This window comes from Platichthys flesus, chromosome 18 (genome assembly GCF_949316205.1).
Source record: "Platichthys flesus chromosome 18, fPlaFle2.1, whole genome shotgun sequence".
NCBI lineage: Eukaryota > Metazoa > Chordata > Actinopteri > Pleuronectiformes > Pleuronectidae > Platichthys > Platichthys flesus.
The window spans coordinates 19171788-19197814 of NC_084962.1; the positions used below are offsets into that span (position 1 = coordinate 19171788).

The 26027-nt window shown below is 43.8% G+C and overlaps 1 protein-coding gene across 1 annotated transcript in view; it reads left to right on the forward strand.

Annotated features, from left to right (window-relative positions):
* The window catches only part of man1a1 (mannosidase, alpha, class 1A, member 1), a 93503-nt gene that overhangs the window by 37118 nt on the left and 30358 nt on the right, over nt 1–26027 (forward strand). The window contains exons 3-4 of the mRNA XM_062410855.1: nt 6346–6461; nt 11041–11121. Coding sequence (XP_062266839.1) covers nt 6346–6461; nt 11041–11121 — 197 coding nt within the window. The remainder of the gene's footprint in view (nt 1–6345; nt 6462–11040; nt 11122–26027) is intronic.

The window sequence follows — 26027 nt, forward strand, 5'->3', positions numbered from 1 at the left end:
CGCTTGAATATCTGTCAGCAGCAGCCAAGAGGTTAATACACTTTCAGGATGTGTGTGTGTGTGTGTGTGTGTGGTCGTGCATGTGCGCGCTTCCTGCTTACGCTAACATGATTAGCCAAAACCTTAGCCATCACTTTCCCTCCCCCCCTCTCAGAACACACAGTGCAGACTCCACATCCAGGCGGAGGTAGCCGGGGGATCACCGGCGGCTGAGGCAGTTGAGATCTGGATCAAATTTGTAGGATTAAGGATTTAGACCTGGAGTTTGCATCGAGGGAACTTCACAGTATGGACCCGGAGAAGCAGTGAGCTGCAGAGAAACACTCAGGAATGAGCCTCACAAGATGAGAGTCTGTTTCCTTTATCAGTGACACCTTGCTGTCGGTCTTGTGAAAGGCTGTCTCTGCTATTTCTGCTCTGAAGGTCCTGAGTGTGTTTAGAGCCAATATTGAATCATCTCCACCATGTGCAGGTGGAAACAGGTCATGTTTGCAGCTCTGTCTATTCTCTGTCAACCTGTTTATTGTTTAGCAGGTTGACAAAGTCTCAAAATTGAAGCTCTACTGATTTCCACGACATAACAATAGAATTGAGTTGACTCATGTTTGATGGTGATCCGGTTCTGACGTGTGTTGTTGTGTTAATTACCATCAAGCTGATTTTAGACGGCGCAGATGTCGTAATTGCTTGCACAGCACATTTTCCAGAACTGTTCCTTGCAGCAATAATAATCTCTGAATGAAAAATATGAGCCATAGACGTAGAAGAGGATGTTTTTCAGTATTTTCTGATGTTCTCACACCTTTGAAACAAAGATGCTCCCTCGCATATGGAAATAGAAACGTCCAGTGTGGCCAGACTGACTCATTTTGAATCTGACCTGTACTTGTAGGGCTGATTTTATTTGTGGGGAAGGAGCTTTGCTGTGACACAATCCACATCTCAGGATTCAGGCTGGATTGTGGAGCCGGGGGCTGAGTAACACAGAGAGGAGGATAGACCAAAGCCTCGGCGTGGAGCTCGGTGTGACCCAGAGCTGGAGGCCACCGCTGAATGTGGAGGTCACGCTTTGTGTTGTGTGCATGATGTAATCCTCATGACGTCTTGTTGTTTGCCTCTTGTTCCCCCGAAGCCGAATCGACCCGTGTCTAGTTTCTATAAGACCGCGCTCACGTCGAGGACAGTGGCTCAGCTGAGGCGGCGATCAAATGAAATATCGGGAGCTGATCAGAGGCATTGTTCAACTTAACAGATGATGTAATTAAAAAAAGCTTTTTGTTCGCCTCTACAGTCGTTGTGTACACGGTTTGCACAAGGTGCAGCGGAACACGATGGAAATGTAAAGAAATACAAACTGAATAAATCAACAAGAAGTACAAAGTATTAAACGATATCACAGTGTTCCTGCAGAATGAGACGCACACACACACACACAGTTGGGGGGGGAAGAGATTCAAAGGGATCACTGGAGGCTTATTGTTTTAATCCTTGTTTTCTTCACAATAACAGATGAACACACACACACACACACAAGCGCCAATTGTTATTCTACATTGTGTTTATAGATTCAAAAATGCAATATGTCCCCCGCAGCAAGGCCCGGAGATTCAATGAGCGGAGATCGTATTTGCATTTTGACCTTTGGCCTCACAATCGTGTGTGTGTGTGCATGTGTGTGTCAATCAACCATTTGCGCGCACACACTAATATATAGATTAAGACTAAGACACATACACACTAAGATATCGCATATGTTACATCTATGAAATGTAAATACTCATCTACACTTCCTCCTATTGAATATACATGAAGCAGTAATGCTGCAGTAGCAAGGTCCTGGTGACTTTACTGACCTTAAGACACATGAACAACCCATGATAAGAACTACCTACTGATAAAGTCTGGTCCATGTCCCGTCTACTAACATGGAAGAGGCAGAGGTTATGACCTGGAGGAGAGAACTCAGTAGAAGACAGTGGAAGTAGAGAACCACTGAGAAGAGGAGGATGAACTGCCTGAAGAATTGATGACAACTGGAACAAAGTGTGAGGAAAACAATGGAGGAGCAGATTGATGGATGTCTGCTGAGAGGCCAGGTTGACGTAGGTGGAGGAGCAACTGGATGGATTTTGTTTTTCGAGACAGGGACGGAGAGACGGATGCTTTCTGTTAACGACTTTCTCTTCACTCTTCCATTTCTCTGCCCCCCCCCTCCTCTCTCTCCCATCTATCCTTATTCTCTATCTGGGAACAGGGAGGTGATGAATCTCTTCTTCTCGGGACACCTGCTCTTTCATTTGTCACCTCCCCTCCCGGTTCTCCCCTTTCTTTATATTCTGCTTTATAGGTGAGGTGGAAAAACGGGGATCTCCATTGTCTTGTTCTGTTTTTTTTGTAAACTAAAGAACAAGAAACAGCCTCAGCAGGAGCGAGCTGCAGCTTTGATTCTAATATCCTGCTCACATTCTTTGAGTTGTGTTCTTGTTCTTGGTTTTGAATTCACAACTGGAAGAGTTTGCTCGAGGCTACGTTCTCTGCCCCCTCAAGGCGTTGGTGTTCACACAGAGAGACGTCTCTGCATTCGACTGTTTCACTGAACTTTAGAATTTTTGGCTCTTTCATCTCAACTCTGACATTAATAATAAGATCCAGACACAAGGGATAACCAAACTGTTAAACAGAAGCTCCAACGGGCAGTGGGATGAGTGAAGTCTCCTCTGACGGGGCACCGGCTGTACACTGGTGGTGAACTGCAGGGAACAAAGGGAGGCAGTGTTTGATTTCTAACGACTGCTGAGAGCCGAGGACACATCGCAGGAGGAGGCAGGTTCGAGCTCACAGCCGACAACAGAGCAAGTGGAGCTTTGGCCAGGATTACAATCGGCGTCTCCCACAGGTTGAGACATTACTTGTGTCGGCGGGTGTCACGGCGGGTGACCAGTGTGCCTGCAGAGACTGGTGCACTATGGAGGGGAAGAGTGAAACCCTTCTGTAACTGCAATTTGCATTTGTCCCGTTCACATTGTGGTGTTCTCAGTGAATGTGTTGGCTCTTCTGGCTCATGGAGGGATGATGAGACACAGAAGCCACGTAAACAGCTTGCTAACCCTCCCACACACAATGTTGTTTGTCATTGTTCTGCTTCTCTTTGTGGTCGTTTGACTTTTCAACAACAAATGTAACACATCCTGCTTTTGGCCACACAACCCTTGTGTCTCTGGCCTTGAGCCACGTTGGACGACAAGCTAATCGATCCCTGCCGATGTGAACTCATCACATTTTGTCAGAAGGTCGTCCACGTCCTCTAAAACTTTAAGGACAGCTACTGCAGCTCAGACCGACACAAACCCACTGACACCATGATGACGCAGCATCAGGAGCGTACAGAGTTCAGAGTGGACGCCTTCAGGAAGAGCCGGGGATCGAACCTCCGGAGATGTGTTGCCCTCGGAGAGTTTTTGATTCTCTGATTTATTTCTCACTCCATCATTCTTTTAATAGACTGATTGTTGCCGCAGCAGACGCGGCTCGTTGATGTGGGTGGAAAATCACTGTTTCTGGAATGAACATTAACAAATGAAAGACCCCCCCCCCCCGCCCTCTCAGCCGCCACTCGTGTTTTCCACAGGCACCACGGAGGCCGCCCTCTGCTGAGCCATCTGCTTCCTCGCCGTGCTCCCGCTCGCTAACGGGAAACAAAACCCTCCGCAGCTCACACATCCCTCTCCCTGATCCCTGGACTCAGCTCCTCCAGCTCGGTTTCATACAGCCCCTTTCCATCTGGTCACGGCCACAAATCCCAGATCTGGTGACAAACTGATTCCAGCGGACTCTCGATGCCCCTTGTGTCATCGAGGCCCCGGACAGACTGACTCACTGACATCAGAGATCTTCCTCTGTGATCAGGGGCGTCTGTGCACTTCATGAAAAGACCAGTGGTTTGAAGGTTTATTTAAAAAAAAACACTTGAAACCGATTTCCATTAACATTTGTTAAGAACCAGTAACCGTTCAGATACAGAAACCATGAAGATCCAGGGTTAGAGAGGGTGAGCGTGTCGTCAGAAGGAGATTTTCAGTTTCACGTCCAGTTAGAACGTTTGTTCTTCTTCTTGGGAACTAAACTCACTTGGTTTTTCCCTCATTGTGAAACAATAACCAAAACCATCTGATGATTTTTACTGTGTTGTGACAGCTTTGTGCATAAATCTCATGTTATGACAACAGACGGATCATCGAGTGGAGAAAACTGTGGAAAGAAAATTAAAATTACGAATTACTATCAGTAAGAGACAATAACTCACACATGGTTACAAATATTTGTCCATTTTTATGTTATTGTACGTCTCAATTACTATATTATTTAAATAACGCATTAAAAATTCACTAATTTATTCTTTCAAGCTTTTGTCCCCACATGTCATAGAGACTAACAAGCTGTTTTATTATGACCCCGGATTTGATTCAAAACTCTGGTCACTATTAGAGAATGTGTAGCTCTCACATCACACACACAAATTCAGGATGAGCTGTGAGGGGGGGGGGGGGGGGGGGGGGGGGAGGAAGCCCGGGGACAAGACAATGGCCGTGGAGTAAAGTGTCTTGTCCTCTCGTTGTCGCTCTGGAGGATTCAGTGGAGCAGAATGCTAGAGCGGTGAAAAAAAAAACAGGAAGGACAAGTGACTGGATCTGCTGACACCTGTGGTTACATGCTCTGTTTGTGTCCCATGGCTCCAGGGAAGCTACTGGACAACAGCACATGACCAGTACATGGGATTAGTCATATGTTGTTGGTCTTTCCATTTACAATATGATTGAATGGATGTGATGCAGCGTGATTGAGTCCACAATAATTCAAACGGAATGTTTTAATGCAGATTTCATTGTTGTGGTTTCGATTAGGATTCTAAGATTATTTTGTCTTTAGATTAGTTGTCGTTAGATGTTTTTGTGTTGTTTTTACGTTTGTCTTTGTCTTGAAATCTCGGGACCATGTTGGAAATAAGTGTTTTGGCTCTTTTTGTGTTCTAGTCTATAAATGAAAACCAATCAATCCATCTTGACCTTCTTTTTCTTAAAACTCTAGTTTAGAATCAGTTCAAGATCAATACCTAGTGCGGTTGCCAGATATGGTGAGGGAAGGTTTTAATACAGGTCTCTCTTCTCTGCCAAACCTGGCAACCTCCCTGTGAGGAAATTAACATATTTTCTTTATGTCAAATGTAAACATAAATGCAAAATCAAGGTTTTCTTATCTGCCTTTTTTGAAAGCAAACGAATAACCACAGGTACACACATGTTGAACTGTTCCCATAACACACTGTGTTTCCGTGAGACAATCTTCCAGTTCTCTCGTCATCAGAATCACCTTCACGTCTAAGTGTCGTCCGGCGGTTTGTGTATTTAAAGAAATAATAATAATGGCTTCCAGACACAGTGAACACGGCTCTGGCTCCGATGGACAACAGGCTGTCGCTGATGATTCAGCATTGTGTCTAATGGAAAGCTTTTAGCTGCCTGCCACTCCTCCCACCACTTTCAGGAATATTAACCGACCCATTCCCACAATAACAAACCAGCACCCTCCTGGTTTCCATCTCCACTTTACAGCCCTTTCAAACTTTTCTCTTTTCTGTCTGTTTTTTTTCTTCCTCATTAGATTTATTATAGTTTTCAGCACTTTTCTCTCCGTCCTGTTTTTCTTTCCGTTCGTCATTTCTTCCGTCAGTGATTTATTCATGTTTTCATTTCCCGTCTCTCTCTGTCTTGCTTATCGTAATGTTCATTTTCTCCACCTCCCAGTCCTACACATCCGTATTTATGCATTTTCCTTCCCAGCTCAAAGTCGTCACGCAGCTCAGACAGATGAGCTCTTCTGTTTATAACCAGTGTGTAAAGATTCGCAGGGAGCTGCTCCAAACGCTTAATGATTTATTTGGCTCTCGGACGTCTGCGCAGACGAAGTGTTGGATTTGTTTTTGGGGGTTCGAGGAGAAATGGTGTTTTCTGTGTCTCCGTGTGCCGTCCCTCCCGCTAAGAGACTAATCACCAGAGATGAGCGGCACTCCCGACGTTTCATCGGCACCGATAATCGCTGCCTCTCACCATCTGTCGAGCGCAAAATAAATTATTCAATATCCAAACTTAACTCAGAGCTGCTTTTCGGTGAAGCTGCTGCCAGCACCTGTTGTCAGTGACACGGAGGAAGTAAACAACATTCCAGTGAACTTCATTTTGAGAAGTGAAACTTAATGATTCCTTCCCAGGATATCCGATGTTTAGCAGAGTGATGGAAACTAATCTAGTCTAAAGTCTGGTGTCTCCTCTCTCTCTGTGTCTCCTGCAGGAAGTATAAAAGGCGCGACCATCGTGGACGCTCTGGATTCGCTCTACATCATGGAAATGTTCGATGAATTCGATGCCGCCACCGAGTGGGTGGAGAAGAACCTCGACTTCAACGTGGTAAGTAGAACACGCGTGTGTCTCCATCCTCTGGATCCTCGAGGTCACAGGAACCTTGGTCCTCCGTCATAATCCAGTCAGTAAAGTCCTGAGTCATTGATCACAACAGAGACACTTGGCACCTTCATTAACATACATTTCGGTTGATGAGATTTTAATGTGGACGTCGGGGTGTTAATGTACCGGAGACACGATCGTGATGTTATTAAAGACGTGTGAAACACAAGAGACGACAACACTGCATCAAACAACCCGGTACACAACTCATTTAATGGCTATCACACAAACAGACTGAGTCCAAGTTGAAGCAAATGTGGAACAGCTTCTCAGTTTGTAACACACAGGCTAATGTCCTTCTATCATGTGTCCCTGAGGGGGTTTAGATTTGATCAAGTGACTCAGCTGTGGACTTCAGTCGACTTAGCAGCTCCCTCTGCTGATAGAGGCCACATCATGTGACAGGAGGGGCTCTAAACCCACAATCTATAAGGACTCTCACCGGCAGAGAACCAGGAACCATTAGAGACCTTTTTAAAAGTCCTTTTAGTTCTAATTTCCCCCGTTCCCACTTAATGCAAACTGAAATTAGTCTGAGTGTTTATATGCAGATGCATATAGTGTAATGTCAATCCACAGCAAGTACAGCATTAAAAACTTCAGACAGTTCTACAGCAAAGACCAGGCTGGAATGAGTTTGGCCCACAATGCATCTTGGCGGTTGTGCAAACAGTGTCTGTCACTGGAGAACAACAGGGCTGGAGCTTTAATGTGAATCGTCACTGATGCAGGGATTACAAGAAGAGGACATGTTTACCTCCGTCTGTTCAGTGAAACATGAAAAATCACTTTATTATTATTTTTTTGTGTCCTGGATATAATCAGTCCATCAAAAGCGGATGTGAGTTGTGTTGCAATCGACTTTTTACGTTTCTGTCATCGCACCATTACCCAGAACAACAAGCCCCTTCTCGTGATAACACAAAGAAATGCTCAAATCTCTTTGAAGGCTCCTTGACGAGGACGTATTTACTCAGAGATTCTATTAGAGAAAAATAAGAAATGACATCATGTGATTCCACATGTCAGACGAAGCCTGAAAGACACAGTGGCTCATTTATTTACACATGTATTTGTCTTTTTGTGTGCACACTCACTGGTAAACTGAATAATAGCTTTAGATAACAGGTGCTATCTTTATTGGTAATTGTGAAATGTTGATTTATCACTTTTTAAACGTTTCTTCACTGAACCTTTGAGCTTTTTTACGACTTGTTCACTTGTTATCAGAAGCTGTAAAGATATTTGAAGAACGTAAAAATCTACGTGAGCAGAGATAAAAGGTCTCAAATGTATTTTGTGCTAATATCTGAAGGTCTGCTGTGCTTCAGCTGATTAGTTTAATGACATGGGAACATGTAAGATATGCCTGTGAAACACACACACAGACACACACACTTGGCCCCTCTCGTTTGAAGTTCCCCTTGATTGTTGAACCGTCCTCATTATAATCCTGCTCAGAGCTCGTGGTGAAGGAGGAACACAGAAACACTTTCTTTGTCTTTACGTCCGTGACTCTAAACTCGACTGTGTTTACAAAACGCGTTAAGCCAAACATCCTTCTATCAACTAACGCCTCAGTTAATTATCCTCTCAGATTAGCGCTAATCTCACTTGATGTGCTCGATCCAAACCTGTGAGGTGTCGGTGGTGAGTGGCTCCCGGAGGTTTGGCAGACATGAATTTTCAGAGCCACCGCTTTGTGGCTGATTTGCAGTATTTGCCAGCCGTCGAGCTGCCACTCAGAACAGCCCCGTGCAGCAGGAGGCTGCCGGTGTGTTTCTGAAACGCTGCAGAGACGTGACGCTGCCTTTGAGTCTTTTGTGCATGTGCTTTACAATAAGCACATTCTGGTGAGGAGCCTAGGACGAGTTGAAAAAGTCAGCGAGGTTACAGGATGTCAACAAAGTTTGTTTCTATAAATGTTTTTCCAAATGGATATTTGTCCCAACTCGTGTTTGGGAAAGTTCCTGAACACATTAGAGGAGACAAACTTAACTTTCAGTGACTCGACTTGTGAAACAATCCGGCAAAGTAGGTCTTTGAATATACATGCGTCCTCTGAGGACATTTAAAACTTGGAAAACGCTGCCATTGAGCTTGTAGGACACTTAACAGTGAAGACGCAGTCACCTTGAGTTCTTGGAGACGTGTCACACTTAGACATGTGCAAGCTTCCGAGGCAGAAAACAGAGAAACGGGCTTGTTAAATATTGGAGATAGTTTGAGACTGGTGAACACAGAGGGGACAACATCAGCCTGGAGCGTCCACCGGCGAGTGTCTCTGTGGACATGAGGTAACGGAGGGAAAGTTCTACAACTCCAGATAAAGTAAAACTCGATGTCCACATCAGGACAGACGACCCTTAGCAAAGTACAAAGGTTCTCAGGGGCTTTGAGTTGTCAGCGCACACACACACACACACACAGACACACACACAGTCAGATCTGATTGTAGCCATAGTTCCTTGCTGTGTTTAGTTTGAGACTTAGACTAACGACTTATTCTGGAACAGCTCTAACAGATGATAATGATCACATTAACAGAGATAAAGCACAAAACAGGAATTTCTAAACTGGTGTTTTTCTTACGTTCCTCCAAAGCATCTGGACTTGTCACCTGTGATTTATGGCGGGTGAAGAGTTGAAGATTTGTGTTACTTGTTAAAATAGAAAGTGCTTAAATGGGTGATTCAAATATACTCTGGTGGCTGTTAATGTACCGTGCCAGTAAGAGGTTGTGTGTGGGGGAAACACTGGCTCTGAGACACAACTCCCAGTCAAAGCTTTAAAAAAAGTTAGTAACACTATGTATTTAATCTGTAGTTGTAGTGACGGTTGTGTTATCTTTGTCATTTTAAGCTCCAGGACCCGATACACAACCAGTCCAGTGACACAACGCCTCTCCGGCCAAATAGATCATAAGATCCACTCGAATCTAATAAGGCCTGAGACATCATCTCATCAACTCGACTTGAGACAACCTTATTTAGTCCTCGGGGCAGGAAGAGACGGTGCTTACTCAGTTTCCTGTTGGCTCTGCATGGCGTTCATGTTGCGACACCAGGACAGAGGGACTTGTCTCCTTCCAGCGTTGTCAGGCCCTCGTGCAGGAACGAGATAACGTCACACTGCTGCTGACACACGGGGTCATGTGCGACCATTTTAAAAAACACGTGGCGGCTAAAGGTGGTCGCACAAGCCGCTGAAAGACCACGGCAGAAAACAACCATTCAACAATACGATATTTCAAAGTAAAGTAAAGTTTCTCTTTAAAGCAATTCAGCAGCTGTAGGAAGGAATAAGGTTGTTTTTTTTACATTCCAGCTGCTTTTCTGTTGTTTAGCAAATACTAAACTTGTAATTGGGAGGAATTAACAACCCGGTCCGTCTGTCACTCAGACTTGGGGGAGACGTGACATGGCATGTAATTTGTTTTTGCACAGGACACAGTCTATTGTGTTGTCCCTGGTCGACGGCAGTGACTTATGAGAGCTGTCAGTCAAACACAAAAAGACGTCATCTGATTTGAGAGACTTACAGACATGAAGAGGACGGGGGAGAGAAATGAGGCGTCATTGTTCTGCAGCTGAGACGAACGGTTCAGCAAACTTCTGCTTTCGTTTGTCCCATTCTCTTTGTCACATTCTGGAAACTGTCCAGGAATAGAGGCATTGTGTGTTTGGATGCTGCACAATTTGTCTCTGCCATTCAAGGTTTTGTTTCACAACAAAGGGGACGTCACAGTTGGGAATTGGAAAAAGTGTGCTCCTACATGTGGCCTCATATTTAACCCTTTTCCTCGTTTTGCGCAATTATTCACGAATTTCTGTGTTTTAAAACAATCCAATCAACCCCACTGTGGATGGTAAAAATATCCATATTTGGCTTAAAGATATAATATGAAACAGTTCTTCATTAAAATCTCTGAAAACAACTATTTTTTATATTTGTTGATTTGTGAACTTGCATTATCCAAATCCAGAAAACCGGAAGTTTCATTTTGTTTGCTTTTAAATGCATCATATCCTCTTTCCATGTGGCTTTGTCGATCTCTGATATGACTTCATACAACTGTTTGTGTTACTCTATTGTGATATATCACGATTGTTCATTGCCGTTTGCTGCGTCACACCAAAGCTCCAGGCGTTCAGGCTAAACATAGTTCCAACCTGTCATGCAGCACAGGTATTCTCACCCATATATTTTGTTTGACATTCTCAGATCTGTTACGTAACATTTCGGTCACTCTTTTATTTATCATTTTACTACTCAGTGATTCAAGCAGCGCTGAATCCAGCAGTACTTAAATGTATTCACAATGAACTGTTGACATCTGAATCCAAAAATATCTGCCTGGCCTGAGAACAGCCGTCCTCGGTCTAATCTTCCATTTTCCTCAAGGCCGACGCAAAGTCTAAGAACTCTTAATGTTCCTGTTTGTGGCGAGAGAGAAATGTGTATTCATGAGTGGTAATTATTTCATCATGTCTCATTTCCTTTTCTTGTGTCTGTGCTGCAGAACGCTGAGGTGTCTGTGTTTGAGGTGAACATCCGGTTTGTGGGAGGTCTGCTGTCCGCCTACTACCTGTCAGGGAAGGAGGTAAGAAACACCTTTTTGTATTGAATCTGAAACTGAGGAGGGATTGTGCTGTTGGCTGATTGATGAAAGGGAGGCTGCACTGCTGAGGAGATTGAGTGAGTTAACGAGTGCCTTTATATGCCCACTGATATCCCTCTAATTGCCGGTGGTACAGATGAATGTATCCCATTAGCGAGAGCCAAGGTAAGTTCTGTGTGAGCCCTCCTATGTGGTTCGATTTGTTTGCCTCCAGCCCGACCAGACGATCGTTTAAACAAACCATCGATTGCACGGATAACGGATGATAACCCTAGATGTTGTTGTTGTGGGTTCTCGTCCTCGGTGGCGGCTGAGTGTAGGTTGGAGTTCCTAGAATAATTAAACGACGTATAAAAGTGCTGCTACCGAGTGCAGAGAGAATCCAGAGAGCCTCTCACTTCACTGAGCCAGTTGTCGTCTGCGTAGAGGAGTTTGTGTGAGTCTGCTTTGTGACGAGAGGCTGTGGAAATGTCACATAGGTATTACGGTCAGGTCTTGTTCTCCTCTGCCAATGGGGGGGATTTGTGTTAATCTCATTTTTCCTTGATATCTTCCCCTCTTTATCTCTTTTAATTACACGTCTCAGTCGCTTGATGCATGAAACCGCAAAGCAAAGAACTGATACGTCGGCAGAGAAGCTTTTAAAATCCCCAGAACCTTAAAACCGGCACATACAAAGTTTTGTTCTGTTTTTAGCTAATGCCACAAAATGGGATTTGACTCAGAGTGACCTGGGTATTAACTCTTTTCTATTATATATGTATATAGATGCAGGTTTAAACAGCCTCTTATATGGACGTGTAGCAGTGAGCAACTAGCGTTTTGAGGCTAAGTGCTTCTCAATTAGCAGAGAGAGAGAGAGAGAGAGAGCGAGAGAGAGAGAATGCAGCAACGAGTCAGATTCGAGAGAGCTCAGTTAGCAAAACCCATTTACAAAATCAATGAGTGTTCCATCGCTTCAGCAGACACAAAATCAACAGCAACATTACGTTGTATTTATCAACCGCCAAGTGTCCAGACTGTGGCCCCTGAAACAATAACACTAGAGAAGTTCCTTAATTTAGCCGAAATAAAAATTTTGCCTATTCAGCAATAAAAGTAAGAAAACAATCAGAAAAAACAATCAGAGCCGAACACAAATGTTATTGGGTTCACAGATGAGTAGAATCGTGTTGTTGTGCCCCTTGTGGCCGATGTTAGTGTTGCTAGCACCGACACTTTAAGAAACATCGCAACTATTCTTTGTTGCGTCACATCCTCTCCAACAAAATCTAAAGACATTAGGTTTAGAATTAAGTTTGGAATCACAAGGTTGTTTTTAAATGTTCAAAAGTCCTAATTAGGATTCCCAGTCGTAACAGCAGCTTCTCTTTGGAGGAGAGCGGTTTGCACATGGTCAGAACTGATCGATCCTCTCGACGGGCGTGAAACAGTGCAGCTGAACCGGGCCACCTCTTCCTGTCTCGGCCGCTATGAGTCATTCACTGTCTCACCTGCGAGGTCCCCCTCGGGTCAGGGACGCCTCTGGGACGGAGGCGCTGGATGGATGTGCTGACGGGCGTTCTCGGAGCCCCGAGGGCTGCTGATGGACAGCGTGTCTGAATGTTCCTGGTGGTTTGGCACTGAATTACTGCGGGTGAGGTGCTGAAAAGACTGATGAAGCTGAAGGGGCGGGGGGGGGGTTGTTGTGGGTAAAACTGCTAAAAGCATCAATACCTGCCGGGTCCAGAGAAAGTCTCAGTGGACCGGAGCCAACATCCGTCTGTGTTGTCGGTGCTGGGCTTTGGTAGAAACTTGAAACTTTGTCGGATAACATATAGAGTCGACTTTTATGCTTATTGTTTGTGTGTGTGTGTCTTTGTGTGTCTATGTGTGATGATGGCTGATGAGTCACAGCACTGAAAGATGTGAAGAGGCGAACAGAAGGAGCAGGTAGAGAAAAGTGGAGTCGCTCTTTGTCTCCCTCCTCCTCCTCCTCCTCCTCCTCCTCCTCGGTCCTTGTCTGGCTCTGACTCAAAGAGACCCGGGCCTTTGATATAAATTTGATCAGTAAAAGTACAGCTGGTACTCGCTGCGTGCACCCTACTGGCAGGGCTTTTAACGCCCCTGCCTGCATACTGATGCACAGCATGCCACCTCGTCTGTGCTACACAGAGGGGGGGGGAGTGAACGACGTATGGAGTGATGGACAAAATAAAAGGTCTCCCGTCCCTTTGCTAATCTAAGATAAGTGCTTCAAGGATGGAAGGGCAACGAGGGGACGGCAAAACTGAAAGGAGAGGGAGGGAAAAGGGATTTTAAATCATATGTGGTAACTGTACACATTAGTACTATATACAGGTCCTTGTTACCTCTGTTACCTTTATGTATTTTCATTAAGTTTGGTAAGCGAGATTACGCAAATACGGATTAACACGGGACTTCGTGGAGGGATGAGATCTGCGTCCGAGTAGAAACCAGTGTTGGTTTGGATTCAGGAATATTTTTCATTTGAAGGGAGGTCATCATAGTTATTGAGCCGCAGTATATTTAATCACTACAAACACAATAACACACCTTGAATAATGTCTTCATCAAGTGGCTGTAGTGTGTGGAATTCAATTTATATCAACGCTAATAATGTGGTGATCTGCTGTCAACCTCTCGTCCTATAAGCAGGTTTTCTAAAACCTGTATCCCCTGAACGATTATACTGAACAACAATGAGGATGCTTGGTTCAGATGAAAATAATCCCAATCTCCTTCAGTTGTGTGTGACAGAGTAATCTGTTGACGGTGGGGATGAGCGACCCAGCTGCCTCCATCGTACTGTACAGAAACACAGATTAACGTGGGAATCCTGCCGCCTGGAAGAACCAGAGCGGGGGTTTGATTCCCAAGGTTTCTTACAGACCTTCTTCTGACTCGGATGTGAGGCCACGACTCGACACGAGAAGTCGTGTACATCGTGTGCTCGGCACCCAAATGTATATAATCAAGTTCAACCCTGACATTCGAAAAAAAAATCTGTGATTAAAGGATAGATTTTCAAAGTGTTAAGTCCCTTTTACCACCTGCCAATCAGAGTGACTGATTATTGTAATTAGCCTTCTGGCTCTGAATATATCCCTTAACAAACCAACTGTATAAAAGACCGGGGGGGTAATTCCACTGCCTGTGTTCGATGGAAAAAGAAAATACCTTCCTGAGACTATTCTTGGGGCATTTTTATGGTGTTTCCAGTAAAAAAATATCCTGTTTGAAATTCCCTCCCCAGTCAGTTTCCTGTGGGCTGTGGAGTGACACGTCCTGTTGCCTCACATCACACCGGCAATAAACCCTGCAGGCAGCTGCCAGGACAAATGTTTGATTAAGTCAGAGGTTTCTTGATAATCAAATAATAAAATATAAGTAAATACAGTGTTTAAACCAGGCATCAGTGATATTTTTATGCTTAAAGCACCAAGAACCTGCAGAGACAGATTTTGATTCCCACTGAACCACGCCGATCTGATTTGTCTTGGCACCGTGTGGTTGTTCCCTGGATTTCCGTGGTGTGGACAACAGCAATTAGCTGAACTTAGAGGTTCTCGTTGCCGGGCCTTGATCAATTCCCTGAAAGGTTTAATTGTCAGTGATTGATCAGATGGCACAAGAGGCCTCTCACAGCCGCCCGCCCTCTGCCAGTCCTCTCCACTAATTAATTGGCCTCCGTTGAGTTTGTTTTCCCCCGAGTGGATTCACAGATCTCAGCAACTCTCTGATCTACAATCAGAAAGGCATTTAATACCCTTGATGATCAAATCATATAATTACTGCCTACTGACATTATTTCAAAGAGACTTGACTACATCAGGTCCACTAGAAGCTTTCAGAACTCATTTAGATTCGGTCTCACCTGGGACCTCTTGGTCATTGAAGGATGCTAGCCCTGCTTTAATGTGCACTTAAGTAATCAAAGTTCACCATAAAATAGACCAATTAGACGTCTAACACATGGTTGTTAAACTCAACAGTTTCTAGACATCAGTATTACTAATTACGTCCAAGGAGGAGGAGGTTGTGTTTTCTGCCCCTTGTTCGTTGGTTGTGTTTGTTCGACTCCATCTTGATTGAATGTAGGAGGACTCTTGGAGGTATGTGTTCTTCTCACTGCTCCTTTGGTTTAATAACTCCGTCTATTATATCATAATCACCTATTCTTAAGTTTCCCATAGTTCTCCTCCTAAGGTTTTTATTCAAGACGAACATTCTCCACAGAGAAAAGTCTTCTCCTGTTTTGCCGCCTGTGTTTGGAGACCCCTCTGTCGTCTGTGATGAGGATGATGATAGCAGAGCTTACAGAGATCACAGCAGGGAGTCTCAGTGGCAGATAGTGACTGACACATCTAGAAACAAGAAGACAGCCTGTCACTGAAGTCGGGGAACAGGGAACAGCAGCCTGGATGTAAACAATGTCTGTGTGATGTGTTGCTCCACCATATGTCTGACAGGTTGGTAACTCCAACAGCTGCCAGCTCCTTCCTTCACGTTATCACATGTGCTGGTGGCAGCTCTGTGAAAACTTTCTCTAAGTGAAGAGCAGCGAGAGAGAGAGAGAGAGAGGGAGACACCATGTCCTGTCGGTTATTCCGATGTCCAGTGAAACAACAGCAGGAGGAACGTGATACACACACGAAACAAGACGATTCAGTCTATTTGCACGGGGTTAACTCCCATTAAGCTGAGTTAATGACAACTAAATGGATTCAGTAAACCTCTCGCCTGCCTCGTGGCAGAGACGTCCCCACCAGCAGGATTACTGGTCAAGGATTGAACCCACATATTTGATTACTTCCTGTATAAACGAGCTGTGTGTGTGTTTGTAATGAGAAGATAAAGTGTGATTCATAACCCAGTGGAAAGTGTTAGCCCCGGGTTAAAGTGAGTAATGAATAAAAAGGAGGTTGAACTGGCCGTGTGGTGACACAGATGTGGTGTGAGAGCTCAACACTGATACTAAAACCAGTCAGATCAAGTTTTATATACAACTCTACATGGAGGTGTTGAAAATATCCATAACCTGTTCTCTGGTGCTACATGATGATGTTGTTGATGAGTGAAATAACAAAAGCTGAAAATATGCTCATTAAAAATGTAGATGAATAGATTCTTATGTGAACAAACTTCTTGGTGGAATTAGACAGAGCAGATGTTGATATGCAAGTTTATAAGTACAGATCCAATGCCACATCTTTAAAGTACATTAGTTACACCAAAAATAAAACTGTAATGTTCCTCTACCTGAAATCACTTCTCTTACAGCCCTTTGGCCAAAACCCACTGACTCTGACAAACTGGTTTTAGGGTAGGGACTTGTGGTAGAGTAGTGTTAACCAAATGCACCCGGAAGTTACTAGCTACTCAAAAGCAGTGGTTGTGTAATCCTACATGTATTTTTTTGTATATTTGTACCACTGTCGGCACATTCCAAGTATCTGTATCGGAAAGGAAGCATCTCTAATGTACATGCACCAAACAAGGATACCGCCTCACAAGCCATGTCTGGACGAACAGAGACACAGTAACGACACAGAAAAAATGTCTGTGTTGAAAAGGAGACAAACGAGACGGTGTGGGAATAATGTATGAGACGCGTGAAGGAATGAGGTCCGGCTCAGATAATGAAAAACACCGCACAAAGAGCAAAGAGGACAGTACAGTGCGTGACAGGAGGTGTCTGATTGGCATGAGAAAATGGGTTTTCTCTGAGCAGAGACAGGAAACTGGAGGAGATAATCAGGCCGGGGGGGGGAGAGAGAAGACGCCTCAGCCCACCAACCGGACCTGAATGTAGAGTGAAGTCCTACAGGCAGCTTCACATATATGACACAAACACACTCACATGAACAAAGAGGCAGCAGAGAGCAACCCGCTTTGACAGAGTGTCTCCTGAGACTGAGACGTCCAATCAGACCCATCGATAGTGGTGCAGCCGCGGCTCTCCATCTACTGCTTCCACACTGTGCAGAAAGCTTGGATGGGTGTTTTGATATTATGTCGGCTCCTCTAAGTTCTTCTTAAGTGTTTTATTTTTGTCGTGTCTAGAGCAAGGCAGTTACAGACAGGGGACAGCGTTTGATTTCCACCAGGGACCTGTCACGTTTTAAAATACAAGCGACTTAAAAGCATCCGACAAATGGTGTAATTTTGTGTAATTGTCAAATAATTGCACAAGTAGACATGTCGGTGAAGCCTTTTAATGTAGATGTGTCCCCGCTGCTATACGGTTAGTCTCTATATGGGTCTGTCTGTGTTCTTATGGAAATGCTCAGCAAAGCTTCTGAGATTCACAATGAGCAGTTTGGATTCAGTTTGTGTGAAAGTTCAGTTCTTCTTGCATGTTCTTGTTCATCTTCTTGCATGTTCTTCCTCCATGTTCTTGTTCTTCTTCTTGCATGTTCTTCCTCATGTTCTTCCTCATGTTCTTCCTCATGTTCTTGCATGTTCTTCCTCCATGTTCTTGTTCTTCTTCTTGCATGTTCTTCCTCATGTTCTTCCTCATGTTCTTGCATGTTCTTCCTCATGTTCTTGTTCTTCTTCTTGCATGTTCTTCCTCATGTTCTTTTGTGTTTCCTTGGGACCTATTCACAGTTTAAAGACATGCAGCTTCTACTGGTGGCTCCGTGTTCCTGATGAGAAGCAAAGGGAGTTTGTAAGAATAAGTTGGACGTAGCTCAGATTTGAACTTCTCCCTTGAGGCCTCTTTATCCTGTACACAACCAGATGCCAATGCCCCTTGTCACCTATAAACACTTTTGATTTCCACTGCCGTCAAACAACACAATGCACTTTCCACTTGTCCCCTAAAATAATTTGTCCACTTTTCTTTTATCCCCATGAATTAAACCGGGGACTTTCTATCAATACCTGGCTCTGATGCAGACGTGCACTCTCACAGTCGGGGGGGGTAAGCTCGTGACGCTAAGCCACCAACAGTGTAATCCCATCTGAGACCTCTCGCTGCGTAGGTCAGCGTTGCAACCTGCACTCCTGACCACCGACAGCTCAGCCATTCACACACACACAGACAGACACACACACGCAGGGTAATGCAGTGTGCTGGGTGGAGCCGACAGACAGCTTCTGCTTCCTATCCGCAGGAAATCCCATTCACTCAGTGAGAAAATTGGCTTTACTGGAGGGATGGGAAGAGAAAAAACAACAGCCCCCGTCCCTCTTCCCCTTCGGGCCATCTCCACGATCCTCCTGCTGTGCCCGAGCAAAGCGCCTTACTTATACACACATATACACACACACACACACACACGTATATCCGCCCACACATCCACACACACGGAGAAGTAAAGGTTATTTGGTAACCGAAGAGAATGAATTTTCTGGATATCCATCTTAATCTCTTTTTAGACCGGTCTAATCTGTTGTGAGGGGAGGAAGCTGAGCTGCAGATGGAGGGAGGAGGATTGAGGGCAGAGAGCAGCAGAGAGAGAGAGAGAGAGAGAGAGGAGGGTCTGAGCGACATGACGTGATCGTCCACTGAGTCCATTTCACCTGTCGAGTCGTGAAATGTCCACTCTGCCGTTTCTTATACTTAATGTTTCACTCCTAAGCTGAACAGTTTGTGATGCTACTGCCCCGACATGAAGGAGAATACTTAATTTAAAGAGTCAAAAATTAAACGTATTTCAACTCTATTAATCTATTTTATTTGTTAAATTAACTCTCGAAATTGTGTTATTCTAATCAATGCACTGCCAACCACATAAACAGTAAACAGCAGTTAAAGCCATCATTTGTTTTCTACCCATTTAATGAACCACAATCTGTGCTCCGTGTTCCCTCTGCTAACATGGAGGAGGCAGAGTTCATGACCAGCATCTCTGAAGGTAAAGATTCAACTCTAACAAAAGGTTGTTATTTTCCTTCTGAGGCTGAATGACCAAAACCACTTTAGATAAAGAACTTGGTTCAGTGAGTCAGTAGATGGAGGGGAAGATACACACACACACACACACACACACACACACACACACAGAGTATATGTATTTGATATTGCAAAGGCCTTGCAGAGATAAAACATATATTCTCTCACTGGTCACTGAAGGCTGTAAACAGGATCAGCAGTTAAATGGAGCAAGAACCTTTTGCTGTATTTGTTTAAATACGTCACTGACTCTCCTGGTTTTTACGTCCTATAGATCAGGATGTAATATACCAATGCAAAGCAAGATATGTCAATAATTAATAAGTGATAAACTGAGGTGACTTTGATGATGTACAGCAAGAAGAAGGATCAGATGTTTGGGCTTAATTTGTGGAAGCAGAGATGTGTGGTCCATATTTATAAACAGTCACGGATAGTTATAGAAAGGACAAATAGGGAGTCCAGGAGCTTTCATTATTATTTGGTTTGACACTCCTGTGTGTCTTTAATCTGTAGATCTGTCTTTGAATCATTTCCAGATACAATCAGCATAAAAACCTAATTTCATTTAACCAGCCCAGGTAGCTCCAAACCTTCTGTACTGCAGATAAACTGGTTCTACTCCTTGTGCTGTCAGGTCATAGTGATAGAAATCTTTCCTCCTCTCATATAGAAGATGTATTCATTACCACCTGTATCTACAGTGAAGCAGTTCAGTTCTTATGTAGATTTAACAGCTACGAGTGCTAAATTGCACATAATCTCGATGATAGGCCTCAGCTGCTGTTCATCTTAACTGACTGATACAAGTGGATTAGCCTGCTGAGCATACAGTAAACTGGAGTGTGTGATAATCTGTGTGGTGTCATACATGCAAACACATCTTTAACTGTGTGTGTCTGTCCAGGACCCTGTGGTGTAGTCCCCATCGGACCGGCCGTGTTCCTGCACTACATTATACACAGACACACAAAGACACACACATACACCCACACAGCAATGCACTGCCTGACATGGAGGAAATTGGTTTGGTCAACAGGGTCACACATGGGCTGAGTCTTCTCACTTCTCAGTGGCTTAACAAAGCCTCTATCGGTGTGTGTGTGTGTCTGTCTCTGTGTGTGTGCGTCTCTTTCCCTTATCCTGCCAGCACGAATGTATACTGGCACGCACACACACACACACACACACATGCACAAACACACTCACAAACCTTTCCTCCCACCATGCTTTGACAGACTGTGTAATTGCTACAGCACACTTTGCTTTATTTTCCCCTCACTTCCCTTTGGTCCCGTACACACACACACACACACACAGACACACACACGCACTGGTCTCTGTAAGCCATTTATGCTGTGTAACATTTGAACCTCCACTAAAGGAAGAAGTGTTGCTATAGTTAGCTCAGAAAATGAGAGGATTTGAAATGAAGAACAAACACTGACACCTGCCATCACAGCACATTATGGTTCTGAATATGTTTCCTTAATGGGAAGGAAGTTGATAGAAAGTCAATATTCATTAGAGGAAGGATGTAATGTGGGGAAGTAAAAGATTGTTTATTACCAGTAGCATCATTATTAACTCTTCTCCATTAGGTTAAAAGGGATGTTAGGTCGTTGTCTGATTCAAGCTTTGTGTCTTTGTTCTGTTGTGTACACTTGATCTAGTGAGTTTCCATGCGTCTTCCTGTGCTTGACTTAAATTGGTTTGAAGTCTGTCTGTCTGAATGGAGAACGTGAATGAACTGGTTCACTTTGTACTCTGTTGCCCCACTGGGATCATTATGGTTTCGCTACTGGCAACTTGAACATCTTCGTGGATCGTCTGCAGCTTCTTGTGTTGTTTCATTCTGTCTCCACTCAGGGTTCAGTCTGATCCAGACCTCCTCCTTTAGGTCGGACTTAATCTGGGTCTCAAGTCCTCATGGTCACGCAGAGTTTTGAGTTCTGAAAGTGAAAAAATGAGAAAATTACACCTTACTTGATCTCCATCTCTCTGTCGCTCATCTATTTCTCACAGGGATCAAGAGATTCATTTCCCATCTCCTCCCCTTATACATAACCTAATAGAAGAGCCACTGTTGCATTGTGGGTGCAGCCTGATACCACCGGTCTGCAGGCTCCTCATTGCAGATGCTGTGTTGTCTTTCTCTTTGATTTGACGGGGTCGGGTCAGCATGAGTTTCCTGTTGTTGTGGTAAAACAACAGCAGCGATGTGTGTTAGTTTTTACTCAGTGTGACTGTGATCTTTGACTTTGGTCAAACCAGCACAGCTACTGAAGAGGCACGGGACAAGAAGAGACAGGGATGAAATAATAATGTTTTAATAGGTGAAATATCATCAAACTGAAAAAAATGCTGAGTCAGATGATTTTTTGTACTTTATACACATAAAGGCTTAACGAGTTTTGGAAGTAAAAGTACCTCCAAAAGCTCCCATGTTGTTCTTTTACGTCATCTCCTTATTTTCACTTGTATTTATATGAGAACATAAAAAGTCTTATGAGGCAGAGTGGAGTGTTAGTTCTCAAATAAAACATTAATTCTGCAGATAAGAAAGAAGGCAGCAGGTCTGGTGAGAAAATTACACACATTGCATAAGCATAGCATTAGCATTCCTGCTTACAGTGCAACATGAGATGCTAATGTGGTATTTAAATCAAACTGATGCAATGTTCAGTGCAAATAGGAAAAACACAGTTTGGCTTGAAGTCAATGTTCAAATTAATATTATTTACCCAGGATGTGATAAGTCATATTTTTCTGAATATCCCAAAACGACCCTGCAAAACCTTAGCTGAACGGTGGATATTACCCATGATCCTCTGCTTCCTGAGCCAGAGGAGCTGCCTCTGTAACAAACCCACCAAACTTCTTCATATGTTTTCAAAGTTTCCTGCTGAATATTGGAGATAAACTCTGGTTTTTAATGACTTCTGAGTCTTTTTTAACTCTTTAAGGATCTTTTTTATCTTGAAGAACTGACGCTCGGGGCTGAGGAGTGGGAATGAAAGATGAGAAAACTCTCAACCTTCCAAGTCAGTGAAGCATCAAAAGTGTGAATTTCAAGGAGGGGAAAAGTTGCTTGTTCTGAATCCAGCCTGTAAAGTCTACGTATTCATTGTTATTCCAGAGCTGCATTTCCAGAATCCGATTTATTTACAAAAACTTAGAAAAGACACAACCATTAGGATCAGCCCGGTGTTTTCAAATACTCAAATTTTCCTTTAACTCCTTTTTAATTTCTAAAAGAGAAAAGGTTTAGAGATAATAACTGAGTCAACAGCCGGGAATCGGAGCTGTGGCCGTTTGGAGCACTGCATTAATCTGTATATTTGCACCTTCTCCCTAAAATGTTAATGTTAATGTAAATCGTGTCATGTGGAAATATCCTCATTGAGAGTATCTCAGGTTAAGATCTTTCCACAGAAGATATAGTCACTACAGTCCATCATATCCTTCATATCTGAGGAAACGCTGCCCTGACATGTTCCATTTTAATAAAAGAACTCTTCAGAATATTTTTTACCCTTGAAGCATGTGTATTATTATTAAACCTTCACAGTGTTGGTGCAGAGGCAGAGCTGAATCGTCAGGGAACTAAACTCTGACAGTTCTGCAGCAGGTCCTCGTTACAAACCCTGAATTGTCCTTTGGAGTTTGCATGTGTTGCTTTGTTTCCTCTTCCTGTCAGCTGGCCCCTGAAGGGAGCTAATCTGCTTCCGATAGCCGCACTCATTGGCTCTTATCTGGTACCCTGAGAGGGAGATAAGGCAAATAAGCAATTTGCCTTGTTAATATACTCTGCTGCTCGGGCGCACGCATCCAGACGTGCGTCTTTTGAGTGACGGTGGAAGCAGAACGAGAGCCTCTCTCCCTGTGCGCTCACATTTTGAGTATTATCAAACTGATAATCACAGATTATCCGTCGACTCTGACGTTCCTATTGTTCTGCTTTCCCCTCGCTGCTCGTATCTCCAGCGCCTCTGCCTGTCAGTCATTCTCATGTCTCTTTTATTCCTGTTGTGTTATGCTGTTTTTGTCTATTTGTGGTTGTTCCTTTGTGTGGCGCTGAATACATAATTCAGAGGTAATTTGTTGATTTTTATCCTGATAATCTGTTGCAATGCAGAACCCCAGTGTCATGATGCATAGAACGAAGTCTGGAGTCTCGTCCTTGCACCTTATTTTGTAGAATGGGTCATTGCTGTGTCGGAGGTGGAAGGAAAACCCTGGAATTAAGAAAATATATAATTATGATTATACACCACCTTTCCAGGTATCCAAGGCCACTTTGAAAACAAACCAGAACAAAGACAGATCAACAATAGTGGAAGATTGATCGGGTGGCGTCGGGTCAGAGCTCCAGGGGAAACAGAACAGGGACAAAGCAGAAACACATTATTAATATAGAAAGTTTTGAAAGTGGCTCCAGCTGGCTGAACCTCCTTCTACCTGTGTAACCAAACGTAATTAACAAACTTCCAGTGCCAGGGTTTGGACCACGCAGCTCGTTACAGCCCAATATTTATCCGTCTGGCCTCGAGGCTTCTGCACTCGCTTCAGAACAGCTCTGATTAAAAACCTATTGACCCAACGAGTTCCCCCGTACAGAATGTGAAACACCAGCCATCCCAGCACAGCATAGTGGACCCTGGTGTGTGTTTTTAAATTACAGCTCCAGCAAGCGTGATGTAAATGTGGCATTAGGATGCAGCCGGGCTTCACTCTGCTCAGCAGCATGAAAAGACCAAGAGGGACCCGGGGCCAGGCTGCAGGGCTGCAGGGCTGCGACCCATTAGGCTGCAGGGCTGCGACCCATCAGGCTGCAGGGCTGCAGGGCTGCGACCCATTAGGCTGCAGGGCTGCGACCCATTAGGCTGCAGGGCTGCGACCCATTAGGCTGCGGAGACGCTCTGTGCAGCTGAGAACTGTTGGCCGAGCAGAGCAGAGTTAAAAAGAACGATTCTCTGACATCGTGTTTGTGTTTCTCGCCATTAAATCAACAATTCAACGTTTAACCTGTTTTTTAATTACAATGTCCTGCTGTTGAAAATACTCACAAGAACACAAAATGTGCAGTTTTAGTTTGTAAGGAAGGGATTTGTTAAAATATATCTGAAAATGTACAAACAAAACAAGAAAGCAAAACTTAAAGTTCCAGAGAGTTTTGATAAAATCCCACGTGGGTATGTTCAGGTTCCCCTCGAGCAGCCGTATTAATCATATCTCTTGCCCTTGAAGAGCAAAGGGAAATATGACTTTGCTACAGAGCCGTTTGCAAAACCTCAGACTCTAAAACAGAGAAACCACTTTATAGGAATTGTTTTCTTTCAGCCAAAACCATGATCTTTTTATATAACTATTAGCTTTAGGGCTTGAACCCAACCAAACCTGATCTGTACCATCGGGAGATGATTTAAAAAAAAGTATATTTCTAATAGTGATTCTCTTTGAAGGCACAGAACGATGATATTCTTCTCTCGATGATGGAATCTGATCAGAAAACAAGTTGAGAATAGACAAACTATATATTTAGTTTATTTTGTACGTCTTCTGTGTTGTTGTTTTTAAAGATTTCACTTATATATGAAGTAATTAGCTTGTTGCTGACTGAATTAAACAGGCTGGGGATGTTTTGAAAGTATCCAGAGGCTTCACATTGTTTGTTTTGGTATTTTTTTTAAAGGAATTCCTTTACAATAACAAACATGGAGCCAATAAAGTTTTATAATCTAGTAATCTTAATACCACTTTGTTTTAAAAGAGCATGAACAAAGTACCACTTAACGCAGCAATGAAAAGACAAAGACCAGCTCCTCTGAATTGAACCGTGTGTCTCTCTGACCTCAGACCAGGCTCTGGACCCAGAGTTCCTCGGGTCAGACTCCGAACCCGACTCCGAACCCGACTCGGTCCATGTTGTGTTCCTGCCCCGGAAGACACAAAGATTCCAACATTTCATTGGATGATAGAGAAGCATGCCCCGCGGTTCAGTGCTCATTATTAACGTCCAGTGCCGGCTGCGTGGCTGTGAACCCTTCACCAGGCGACTCGCTGCTCTGTGGAGTCTAATTACATCAGCCCTCTCCCCGGCTCTGTTAGCAGGCGTCTGTGAGCCTGTCTGTAGGTCTGTAGCTCTGTGTATCTGCTGAGGTCCCCTGTGATGTCTGTTTGATCTCAGACTGCTGCTTTTAAGGGCCGATGCAGAGGCCTATCTTCTCCATCCTGTCGAACCTGGCTTTGAAACAGAAGGAAAATAGTGTGTGTGTGTGTGTGTGTCTGTGTGTGTTTGTGGGTCTGTGTGTGTGTGTCTGTGCCGTCTGGCTGAGCAGATCTGAGGGTTTTTTTCCGGGCAGACAGCAGTTTGACAGGTAGCTTTGTTTAACACTTGCACTACACACGTCCTTAAAGGTTTTTTGTTCTCGACTCACTTGTCTGACTCCTCGTCCTAAAGACGCTTTCATGTTTGTCCCAACTTCACGTCCTCGCTCACAGTCGTGCTCCTGTCTGTGGCTCTGTGTGACCCCACCTGACCTGAAGTGGAACACTACACAACATAAAGGGAATAGATCTCAGCTCTGCAGAACGTTTCAGTGTCTCTCTGCTCACTGTTTTGATTTTGTGGTCCAACATATAAATAGATGTCAGGGTTTACTGCTTGTTCTGCTTTTTAAAGGGGACAAAATAATTCATTAATCACTTTAATCTCGACAAATCTTTAGGAATTTATACAAAACTATTTTCTTTTAAAAGTTGAAACCTACTTATGCTTGTACCCATTGGTTAGTTTCAGTTTTTTATCATCTTTAGGACACTTGTCTTTGTATAAATGCGACTAGATGCTTTGGTTCATGTTCAATTTACCTTCTGTTAGTAGCTGAAGAACATTTTTCTATCTGTGTTAATATTGTTTTTTAAACTCGCAGAGACGGCAGCGTTTTGTCAGTTTAAAGTAAATTCCTCCGAGCTGTTGTGA